The sequence below is a fragment of the Phlebotomus argentipes genome, unplaced genomic scaffold (assembly GCF_947086385.1).
Source record: "Phlebotomus argentipes unplaced genomic scaffold, Phlebotomus argentipes genome assembly contig_5, whole genome shotgun sequence".
Lineage (NCBI taxonomy): Eukaryota > Metazoa > Arthropoda > Insecta > Diptera > Psychodidae > Phlebotomus > Phlebotomus argentipes.
The window spans coordinates 8,626,296-8,638,019 of NW_026776165.1; the positions used below are offsets into that span (position 1 = coordinate 8,626,296).

The following is an 11,724-nucleotide window of genomic DNA, read 5'->3' on the forward strand; positions in this document are numbered from 1 at the left end:
TTTCGCATGAAAGCTCGCGCGGAACAATGTGTTTCTAAAGCAAATTTAATTGCTTGTCTCTTCTCTCTTGGGGACATTTCTCGTTATCTTTTTTTTCGTCTGCAATTCCATGCGAATTGGCAACAGTGTGAGACAATGTGAATGGCTTTTTGTTCACCGCACAGACCATTTAGTAATATCAATTTGTATGAAAATGAGGGTGCAAAATGACGAAAAGAAGTCCTTTCTCTCTTTGGTAGAGTAAAATATCACCATCGAGTACATGTGTTGCGAAGAAAATAAAAACCAAATAAAATTCTAGCGCCATCAACAAGTCTCGTGGGAAAGAAAGTGTTTTCTATATAGTGCGACACAGGGTGTGGCTAAAGTGCGGTGAACTGAAATATGAAAATATCCAGAGACGCCGTCCAAAATCCTTTATGCCTGCCACAGCATATGATGATGAACTCCTGAAAAATACATTGCCCAACCTATTTCGCAGGCAACACACGAGCTCACGAGATATTTCAGCGCGTTTTAATACACTTTTTGAGCTGCGTACATACGATACACGGTATATGAATATACACGTGTACATAAACATAATCAATTAAATATTAAGACACGTCACAACTCCAACATTTATTCTTCGCCCTCTTCCATGGCCGGAGAGCTCTCTTTCACCGCTCCTCCCCGGTCGCCTGAGCACACAGCGAAAGAGAAACAACCCCATCGGCCGGAGCATCCGATGAAAATTTAATTAGGATGGCGCTGAGCTGCAATTTGTCCGATATTTGGACGCCGGAGATTCGGGGTGGGACAGTGGGTGGTCTCTATCAACAATTGATTCAAGCACGATGCTGCCACCAATTTGATGGAGCATCAGCACAAAAATGAGCTCGTTCCAGGGACCTGTTGCAATAACACGGGCTTGGGGCAGACACACAAGCAACTTGGCAGCCACTGAAAGCTCTCTCGCCCGCAATGCGCCTGCGTGGGCTTTATCCTGCTCTCATCCATGAGACTCTGCAACAGATATGCATCCACGACGTTTTCGAGTTATTTTCAGCCTCGGAAGTAAGCCTTAGGGCATTGACTGAAAGAGGAGTTGTGCAATTGATCAAACCTCTTCTTAGTAGGTTATGATCTTTGAAGACATTCTCAGGGATGAACTATGAACTATCTAGCAAACCTAATTTTCTGACCCTGAAGCATTTAGTTTCGTATAAACCTGAACCTCTTCTAGAGGGAAATCTTCAATTATCTTTTTTGTGGGCGTGGCTTTAAAGTGGGTGTGGTCAAGTAGTCAGCAATATCTTTCATGTCAACATCACCTTTCAGTGTGTTTTCGGTTAGAAAATGTTTCGCAACTACTATCTTAAGAAATATAAAAAAAAAGAATTACAGAATAATTATACTGAAAAATAGTTTGATGCGGAAGACTGGAAAACATAGAAATCTTCACATTGCGTGTGAAATGTGAGCACATGGCGAAACTCATTGCCTACGCCATAGCCTTTTCTCGTGCCCTCTCGGAACTCCTCCAACTCTTCGCTGGCCGTTGTTAGTGACTTGGGGTTGCTCCGCTTGAGCTTATGGTGGAAAATTCTCCATGCGAGAAAAATAGCGAAAGCTCAGGCGGAGATTCGACTCTGTTGGATTCCGACGCCGCTCCCTTTCGCAAGAGTCGTGCGTTTAGGGGAGACGCTCTCAGTGCTCCCCAACAATCGCGAGCAGACGAAGGGATCCTCCGGGAATTTGTGTTCAGTCTTCGCAGTGACGTCTTCTCGCATCCCATCCTCCTACCCCAAGACTCCACGGTCATCTCCAGAAGGACATGGTAGTGAGTGCAAAGCTCTCCGTGTGTGCTTTAGAGTCGCCAGTGAAGCACCCCGTGTAGGGTGAAGAGCTCTGTTGCGTGAAAATGTGGAAAGTGTAAGCAACAGTTTACCCAAAAGTACAAGGCATGAGACAGACGCAGCTAAAGTCACCCTGAAAATTCAATGTGGAGCGTTCAGTGAGCCCAAGAAGGGATCACGGCGAAAGTGCGAGCAACAGAATTGTGACCAATAATAAACCCTGAGAGCTGCCGTCTTTACTTTGTCAAAGGTCATGACAGTACCACTAAAATCGCCCACAATAAACGCATCGTGATTTACTTACAGCTGTTATTTCCACAACAATTTCACACACCTTCAATTACACATTAACCATCGACAGTATCACCCCAAAAGTCTTCAGGAACGTATACACACACCATTTGAATTGTACGCAAAAACGACATTGCGTAGCATATTGATTTTGTGCAGAAAATGTTCCATCGAAATATAACCATCCAATATTTTCCATCATTTAAGGCTCACATATTTCGCCATCGAAAACAAGATAAAACGAGGATGACGCAAATCATTCCCGGGTGTATTAAAATTGTTTACTCCGCGAGGAGGTAGATTTTCATTTTCCAACAACACGAGATGGAGTCAAAATGCCTGTAATTAACATTGTGTCGCGTGGAAAATCAATACTCATTACATTTGACACCTCGAAGCGATTTACATGATAGCATCTCTCTTTCACCAGGTGTTCTCATAAAAGCTCAAAGGCACAAGATTTTTTACCTCCTCCTCTCGCTCCCCAAGCAATGAATCTCTCTCACCAAGTGTTCCTTTCACGCGTGGAAAATTTTAAATTTCAATTTACTCCTGAGTCCTTACATATTAGCATAGAAATGGTTTATATTGTATAATTGGCACTGTGACGATGTTTTTCGAACGAAATACCTATATTTTGCAATTGTATTTGCGTTAGCGCCAATTACGATCTTGAATTGCATTCTTAATTAGTATTGCCATTTGGGTACAGAAAATAGATTGAAAATTTGGCAAAAGTTGTGTTTTTAGCATTACAATAGAATAGAATCTAAATAATTTGATGTAATTTTCAATTTTACTCGTGTACATTTCAAAGAAGTCTTCTTTGTTTTCTCATGAATATATATTCACATTTTAAAAAATTCTACATTTTCACAGCAAAAGCTTTTGTATTTTTTTCTTTCATTTTCAAAAATTATTTATAGAAACATCAATGCCTAAAATCTCAGAAAGTTTGTGAAACTGCAATTAATTTGCCCAGAATATGACTGCTATTAGACATATTGTGTCTCTTCTTGATATACGGAAACATTGTACGTGGCGAATTGTTCTCATTAAACAATATGTGCTGTGATGCTACAAGTGCAGTTCATACAAAAGAACACTTGTATGTAAATATGAAGTCATTTGACAAAAGTCGTGCAAAAGCATATTTGTCTGCGTAAATCTTTTACTACTTCTCTTGTTCAGATGATTATAGCAATTGCGAGAGTTGAATGGGAACTAAATATGCGTATTTATAACATAATCTCTTTTCCTTCTATAGATATTATGCAATTCATTCAGCACATCTTGAGATTTATTGTGTACTCGCTTTTCTCATGCAATAAAACTCCCTGTCATCATTGTGAAATAAATTCCTCACTAAGTCTCGGCCTGATTAATTTTACGCCATGCGAAAAGTGGATGAGGATTATCGCGGATTCAAGCGGAAAACCTCGAACAATCGTAAATCCAGACGGAGTATTAATTAAGCTAATAGAGATGTTTACGACAGGAGAATAGTGAAACTAATCGTCCATCTCTTCTCCAACACAATTTAGGGGAAATTGAGGGCCCCGTGCGTGGAAAAAAGGTAGCAATTCTTAAGTTTCATTAATGGATATCAATTTCATATACACGAGGAGTTCACTGAATTCACTTCCTCCCATTTTTCCACGAACAATGGAATCCATTCGTGGAACACTTTCAGGAAAATCATGGGGAGTAAATTGAATTTTGCCATCCAAGTTCAAATTCGCGTCCTGCAGTGCTTGCGCAAACGTTAACTCGTGTAGGGTAAGTTTCCCGTATTCAATTAGATCACGGCTGTTAGGCACGTGCTTTATTGAATTTCAGAGTAATTATTTAATTTGAGCTCCAATTAAATTCTTTCCCCGCAAGTCAGATAGACATCGAGAACACTTGGCAAAAATGTCCAATTGCCTCCCATCACAAAAGCACCCCGACGCACGTGTTGACGGAGTGAGAAACCCAAAGCCTTGACCCACTTTCCACCAACGATACTTGATGGAATAATTGTCTTATTTGCCTAATTTTCAATCTCGTCAGATTTCACATTAGCTCAATTTACCAGAAAATTACATCTTGTGTTCAATCGTGCGTGAATGGAGCATGATTTCAATGGAAAATAACCGCCATTCGCTCGCCGTGGGTTCAATATTTCACACAGCTATTCACCCTGTATATATTAACACTGTCTATCCAACAATCTCTACCACCGTTCATTCGGAATTTATAAATTTTTTAAAGTTATTTATGAGTTCAACACTCAGTTATGAATATTAATGACTTGTTCAGGTGCTCGTCTGCAAAACTTTCAACTTTTGCAAAACATCATCACAGTTAATTTACTTGCTATAATCATTCCGCCATCGAATGCATAATGGATTGAGTTTTGGGAAAAATGTCGAGCGAACTCGAAAGCACTGCTTTTCACCACAAAATCACTGATTTGCGTCATTCTCGTCAGCCAAAGCTCTGCGGGAAAAATCTCTTATAATCCCTTCTTAACCAGGAAGTGCAGTAAACAAATGGTGCTAGTGTGGTAATCAAAAGAAAGACAGAGTTCAGTGCAAGATGCATGAGTGAGGACTTGATTGTTTGCAGTTGGCCAAAGTGAGAGCCTAGAGTTCAACATGAGTGGCCTAGGACCAGCCGCGTGCTGGTTGGCGCACAAGAGACTGGAATCCTGGCGATCTCTCGTGAGATCGAAAGAGCGCGCCAATTCCGTGAGACAATCAGAGACCAGTGAGGAGGACCTCTCCCTGTCGTCACCCAACCCAGCCTCATCCTCGCAGAATAACTCAATCAGTGATTCGCAAAATGACTCAAATTCATCACTTGAGTTGCCAGAAAATGTACGTTAATGAACATTCAAACCATCTCAGGGCACAGGAGACTCCCCTTAAAGCACGATACTCAAAGAGATTTGACATTGAGCAGGAAAATTAATTCATATTTATTGCGTAGTTTCATGGCTTCTTTCCAATTCACGCGCATCACTGAACTTCTATGTATGCTCAGAGTCAGAAAAAAAACAACATTTGGCGAAATATTATCCCTGCCCACAAATCTCCATAAACTGGAGGATGGCAAAAAGGTCCCACATATATTATACTTTCAACACAAACATTGTAAGAAGAAAGATGGAAATTTTACAACAATCATCATTAGGAATTTCTCAACATTTTTCATCATGTCCATCTTCACTTATTCCATGCAAAATCCACCGAACTTTTCACGCGCCAAAAGTGAACCACCACCGGAAAGGTCATTAACATATCCACTGTGCAAATGTAACCTAATTTTAGAGCACCACCGAAATTTCCATGCTTTCCCAACACATCAAGTATCAAACCACGATACACGTGGACGCGGTCGCTCAATGATGAAGCCATAACGCGAAATATCAATTAATTTCACTGAAAATATTCCCCTAGTGGTGGAAAAAATGCCATGTGAGATCGCGTTGAATATTGTACAAATGTCCATAATGAGAAATTTATGTAAATACACACTTCCAACAAAGTGCCAGAGAGTGACGAAACGTGGTCGGGACACGCGAAAATTAACTCAGAAATTGCTCATTTGCGCCAGGAGTTGTCATTAAATCATAGGAAAATGAAATTAGAGGGGCCAAAATGTCCACGGATCGAAGTTTGAGCGACTGTCGACAGAAATTTGTGCGTCCCCTAATGAGATTACCACTGATTTCGCCCTAGGATTGCGCTGTGCCCAAGGAGTCGCACGCCGTACAGCCACCAATTGCCGTTCCTGGTCACACTGTTAACATGGATGTGATGCGGGGCTCGCTGGAGACCCAGAGTCCTGTCCATCTGCAGCACCAGAGCAAATCCTTCCCACCGCGCCTCACAAGGACTCCATCCGTGTCTAGCCAGAGTAGTTTAGATAGCGCTCCTTCGAGAAATTCCGTAAGTATATTAAACCAAAATGGCATTGAAAAATCTGACAGATTTTGTACAATTTTTCATAAAAAAAAAATTTTTTATGAAAAAAAAACATAAGTTAGGCAGAATTAATCAGATGCAGATTAAGACATTACCATTTCCTTGACAGATTTTGAAATATTTACATTAAGATCTGTATTATTTTTGATTTCTGCTGGTGATTTCTTTTGAAAATTACACGCTATTGTGCTGAAAACCTTGATAAATATATTTCACATTCACGTGCAATCAGATATGCATTATAGAATGCAATATTTATAAAATCAATCGAGAAAGCAATATTTTTCTTCACTTGAATGAACACATTTTCTGATTGTAAAATGTAACTCTCAGAAATCAATAAAAATAATGAGAATTGTGCAGAAAAGTCCTTGAAGATGCTGGATATTTTCTCTATTAATTTATATTTCTCTCGTAAAGTGCATGTTCTTAATAACTCCTTTTGAATATTAAACCAGACTTCACAATGAATGAACGAACACAGCTCAAGAATCACGTTTCTCTCAACAGTATTTTATAAAATCAATTAGATATATAATGGAAATTCAATTAAATTGAAAAGTATCTTCTTCCAATTTCTGCCAATGAGTTTGACATACTTTGCATGGATTTATACATAAATATTGCCAATCAAGCTATATACATACTAAATCTCGTTAGTCTTTCGCGTTTTGCTGCTATTCATAACGTCTCAATCCTCTCCTCGATTGAATAACCCGCTCTCTAGGTGCTCGGCATTAAAAATAGATCCTAAAGCTTCTATTCATGCAAACAAAAAGGAGAAAGTTATTCGCAAAGAAATGGAAATTGTATGTCGCAATTCATCTTAAGAGATTCAATGAAATTATTCAGATTGGAAAAGTTGTGATTTCTTGTGGACTTTTCATCTCAAATAGCATTTTTTATACTAATTAAATCACGAACTTTCTTGCAAATACGCCATCGATTTACTCATACGCAGTCTCACTTTTGCTCTCAGTGCATTGAACCTGTGAGACGAACTGATTAGAAAATTTATCCATTATGAGTTTCTCAATTGGTATTTTTTTTGCTCTTCCACCTCTTGCAGGGTCATCGTGGATCATCCCCTCAAATTCGAGCTTTCGCACCCGACGGACGTTCCACTTTGCCCAGCGAACATGCTCCGCTGCAGGTGAGCAATGGCAGACTATTTATAGATTTAGGAATTGTAGTGTAATTTTAGGATGAATGACCAGCGACTCTTTGAGCAGGGAAATGGCAGTGAAATGTTTTTGATGGCGAACATCGACCTTTTCAGAGAAACTCTGATGACATTCAGTGTAAACTATATGTGGTATTCATTATATTCGTGAATTTAGATTGCTGCGCTAAATCCTGCCGCAGAACAAAAGAACTCAACTAGTCAATATTGAATTGAGCAGCTAAAGAAGGTTGATTGCCTATTTTAAAAAGAACAATGCCTCAGTTCCGAGGAGGGTAAAAGCAAGCGATAGCAGTGAGAACAATGAAGCAAGACAATCAGTAGAAGTTTGAGTAGTTTGCGATGCAGCATGTAGTTATGGCATGTACAAATACGAAGCAAGTTCCACAAATCAGACAAAGGGATTCCAAGAAACTTGCACAAATTGTGTGAAGGAAAACGCAGTAGGAAATTCCACAAATAAACAGAATGGGATTATGGGGACAAGAAATCGTCAGTAGGATTCATTATTTCGTGAAATGGATTTTCTCCTTTCAGTACTCCCGCTCACCAAGCCCCATGAGAGCTATCAGCCTGGACGCTCGCTGCTCCTCTGCAATCGCTGCCGAGTCCACCGATATGCGCACCTCGAGTCCCTCGCAGTGCAGCCTGGCCTCCCTGGCCAGCGCCAGCACCAGCGGAAGCGCCGTTTGCCTCACGCCCAAGATCGGCCGCTGCTTGTCGCCGCTCATGATTCCGCCGCGAACACCAGTCGGCGTGGAGACAGGCTGCGGTCCGGCCAGTCCACTGGGCGCCCTCCAGCCTGACCTGTACACCCGCCAGGAGGGGCCCATCTATCTCACGGGATCCGACGCCACGCAGGCCTTGGGGCGTCTCCACTTGCGCCTCAAATACGACTCCAACGTCTTCGATCTGGCGGTCCATCTGATTGAGGCGCACAATCTCTGCCCCAGCGAGAGTGGCGGCTTCCGTGATCCGTACGTGAGGTTGTTCTTATTGCCTGAAGTAGACAATCGCAAGCGCCAGACGGCCATCTTCCGCGGGGACAGCAACCCGTACTTCGACCAGCACTTCAAGTTTCCCGTGTCGCGCGATCAGCTGCAGGGCAAGGAGCTGGTCCTGCAGGTCTTGGACTACGATCGCTACAGCCACAATGACGTGGTTGGCGAGGTGAAGATCACCATAGACGAGCTGGATCTATCCAAGAGCGTCGAAATCTGGGGTGATCTGCTCAAGGGCAAGAAGCCACCAGAGGAGCGCCCGGAACTTCTGGTGTCTCTCAACTACCTTCCCCAGGCCGAGAGGCTGACGGTGGTGGTGATGAAGGCAAAGAACCTGGACACGGTGCAGGAGCCCTATGTGAAGCTCTATCTGATTCACAATGGGAAGCGCGTAAAGAAGAAGAAGACCGGAACGGGGAAGTCCAGTGATCCGCAGAATCCCATCTGGAATGAAGCGTTCACATTCAATATTCCCCAAGCAAACATCCCAGGAGCGGCTGTTGAGGTCAGTTTTTCTCCGTTTTTCGCCTTGACAATATGGCTTTCACTCGCTTTCTTCACAAGTATTTCCTATCTTTTCGCTGCAGATGTACGTTGTGACAACGGGTGGCGAGGCGAATGCCATCGGCAGCTGCGGAATTGGTCCCCAGGAGAGCGGTCCAGGAAGACAGCACTGGCAGGACATGATAAGAAACGCACGGAAGCCCATCGCGATGTGGCACTTTATTAGATAAATCAAGAGGCTTCTTCGGCACGAGGTATGATCAAATTTGGTATGTTGCAGATGGTAAGAACCACCCAAAATTTCCGATGGCGCCTCTAAGGAAACAGAAATTTGCAAAAAAAATTGCTCAATCAATCTTTTCCAATTGAAATGATTTAGAAGCTGAACTTGTAGTGTCAATTTTCAGAGGAAATCATAAATGTGTGTTTTTTGAGCAATGGAGCATCAGAAATGTCAGGTGGTTTTTACTAGCGCTGCACATCAAAGTAAGTATTGAAGTCAGTACAAACGTGGACAAAAATTTGTTATGTATATGTAAAAGTTATTTGCAGGAAAATCCAAGTCCGTGTTAATGTATTCAGTGTCCAGAGGAAAAAAATATCTAAATAAATAACGAGTAAATAAAGCATATACTTAAAAGAAAGTTCAACTGTATAACAAAAGGATTAACAGAAAAATAGAGAATATATTTGGCGTAAACAATATCAAGATGATAACATATTGCAAATACAATGAGTAACATAAATCTTATGAAGTAACCCAAAACAAGTAAAAGAAGGAAAATATTATAGATGAAACAATATATTGTGTATGAGAAGAGTCATATTGAAAGATGTCTGTTATATTTTACTAATTGTCGAAAAATTGTCCCTGCAACAGGATAACAATGCCCCACCTTATCCATATAATCGTAGCTACAAACATTCAAACTGTTGAAATGACAAAAAGGTTTCCGTCGAATGCATTTCAAATTGATGCCACGTGGTTTTGAGTGATTGAACGTGTAGAGGAAACGCGTTTACAGTTCTAGGGAATTTCACATGCAAAGGGTGTGCAATTAAGGCTGACGTGAATGAATTTACTATTTTTGAGGAATCTATTATTACATTTACACTTTCTTCTAAGCTCGATATTCTTTACATAAGGAAAAAAAACACCCTCTTGCCCACTTGCACACCCTTTGTGCGCAAAGAAAATTAATCGAATTAAAAGAAACATGAATTTTTGAATCAATAAATATTATATACTTGTCAAAAAATAAATGTCCAGTAAAAATATTCAAATACAATCTATTTTATATGTGTGAAAATAAAATTTATCCTAAAAGAAATTAAGTGTTTCAGTGGGTTTTCAACTCGATTGTAAACACAATTTACTAAAAAAGAAGTATAGCTATAAATATACTGTAATGAAGATGAATCATACTAAACTTTATGATCCTAATTTCTATGTGGCCTATAATACTTTTAACTTATATAAATTGAGAAAGTGTATATTTGAATTCTTCCATGGAAAAAGAACCCAATACAATCTCTTTCATCTATGAGTATGAGTATATTATATAAGAATAAATTTTTTAAATGAGTGATGAAAGGGAGAAAATATTTATAAATATATAATCTATATTTCTGTACTATTTTTTGCTAAATTCTCTATAAGTATAAAATGAAAGAAGGTAAAATCCCAAATTTGTTGTGCAACTTAATGACTTTTTGCTGATGAAGGTAAAACATGAACCTAATCAAATTATTGACTGAATACTTAAAATATCTCTGTAGTAATTGTTATGTAACGTGAAAAAAAATATGAACCCTTGATGACTCTCAACTCTCCTTTTCTGTTGTACCCCAAGAACAATTTCTTTGATATTTCAATTGAAACACATAGAAAATCACAAAACTTATGCAAATAATGATAAGTGTATTTTAAAAAAGAGAAAACAAATTTTATCATACAGTATCTTGATTATGAAGAATGTTATGATCACGATGAATAATTTATTGGTAGAGAATAAATAAAATAATATACTTTTATTATGGCCCAACGTCACGAAATTAAATAAAAGACCTAAATATGTTTACATCAATTGTTTCTATGGTCCCATTTTGGATAAATTACTGATTTTATTCCTTTTCTAAATTGGTTTTTGGTTCACTTTGTGTGTCTCTCTGGCTTTTCAGCGGTTATTTCTGTTTGGATTCCAGAAAATAGTGATATTGCAGCCAAAATTGAATTAATATTATGAGAATATATGTGGAGAGGTAAAGTTTGTGTTTACTCTTTGATGGCTTAAAATGCATGTTACATGCCAAAGCACTCAATTATTTTCAAGTATATCTTGTTGTCAATATTCATACTGGCAAAATAATCCCTTTATCGAATGCATTTAAAAATTTTTCGTTTCGTACGAAGTTTTCCTTTCATATGATTATTTTTGAAGTATCGTGTAGCAAATCCTGTGAGGAAAAATGAACATTTTGCTATGCATAAAATACTTTTTGTGAAGCCTGCTTCAATTATATCAAAAAAGCACAGCGCACAGGACAGTGAATTAAAATAAACCTACAACAATAAGTTGAGCACAATACAAAAATTATATATTTAAATGTTGTTCAGATGAATTCAATTTAATGGGATTTATTCAACAAACTTTCGTCTTTTGTATCCCCTCAGGACAAACATATATGGGAAATTAATATACCAATGTTGAGAGCACAGAGTCCCAATCCTTTCAATGGCCATTGAAAAGTTTCCCCATGAAATCAACACTATGCACAATTTGGATAAATTGTGGGAAACTAGGTCGAGGGATGATTATATTACTGGGAGCAAATAATGAATGAATGTTGCCACATAAGTATCTGGCTTCCCCCATATCAAGTTGCTCAACAGTCTCAGATGGCATAGAGGGAAGCAGTTGGAAAATCTGGTGGGA

At 39.3% G+C, this 11,724-nt stretch overlaps 1 protein-coding gene across 5 annotated transcripts; it reads left to right on the plus strand.

Moving 5' to 3' along the window:
• Positions 1-1,703: 1,703 nt before the first annotated feature.
• Positions 1,704-10,852, plus strand: LOC132265690 (synaptotagmin-3). Of its 5 annotated transcripts, none has more exons than XM_059766451.1 (7): positions 1,704-2,088; positions 4,648-4,990; positions 5,855-6,064; positions 7,170-7,253; positions 7,821-8,789; positions 8,872-9,042; positions 9,331-10,852. In XM_059766451.1, exons 2-6 carry the CDS (start codon positions 4,769-4,771, stop codon positions 9,016-9,018), a joined length of 1,632 nt encoding a protein of 543 aa, XP_059622434.1. In that variant the 5' UTR covers positions 1,704-2,088; positions 4,648-4,768; the 3' UTR covers positions 9,019-9,042; positions 9,331-10,852. The 5 variants fall into 5 exon arrangements, with proteins under 5 accessions (XP_059622434.1, XP_059622435.1, XP_059622431.1 ...); XM_059766452.1 differs by having other exon boundaries at positions 9,341-10,852; XM_059766448.1 differs by having other exon boundaries at positions 8,872-10,852.
• Positions 10,853-11,724: the final 872 nt, after the last annotated feature.

What these genes read in the sequence shown, in the direction of transcription:
- LOC132265690 (XM_059766448.1), top strand. Translation starts at nt 4,769, where the DNA reads ATGAGTGGCCTAGGACCAGCCGCGTGCTGGTTGGCGCACAAGAGACTG. An exon ending in GCGCTCCTTCGAGAAATTCC is followed by an intron (nt 6,065 to 7,169) that starts GTAAGTATATTA and finishes CACCTCTTGCAG; the next exon opens with GGTCATCGTGGATCATCCCC. An exon ending in GCGAACATGCTCCGCTGCAG is followed by an intron (nt 7,254 to 7,820) that starts GTGAGCAATGGC and finishes TTCTCCTTTCAG; the next exon opens with TACTCCCGCTCACCAAGCCC.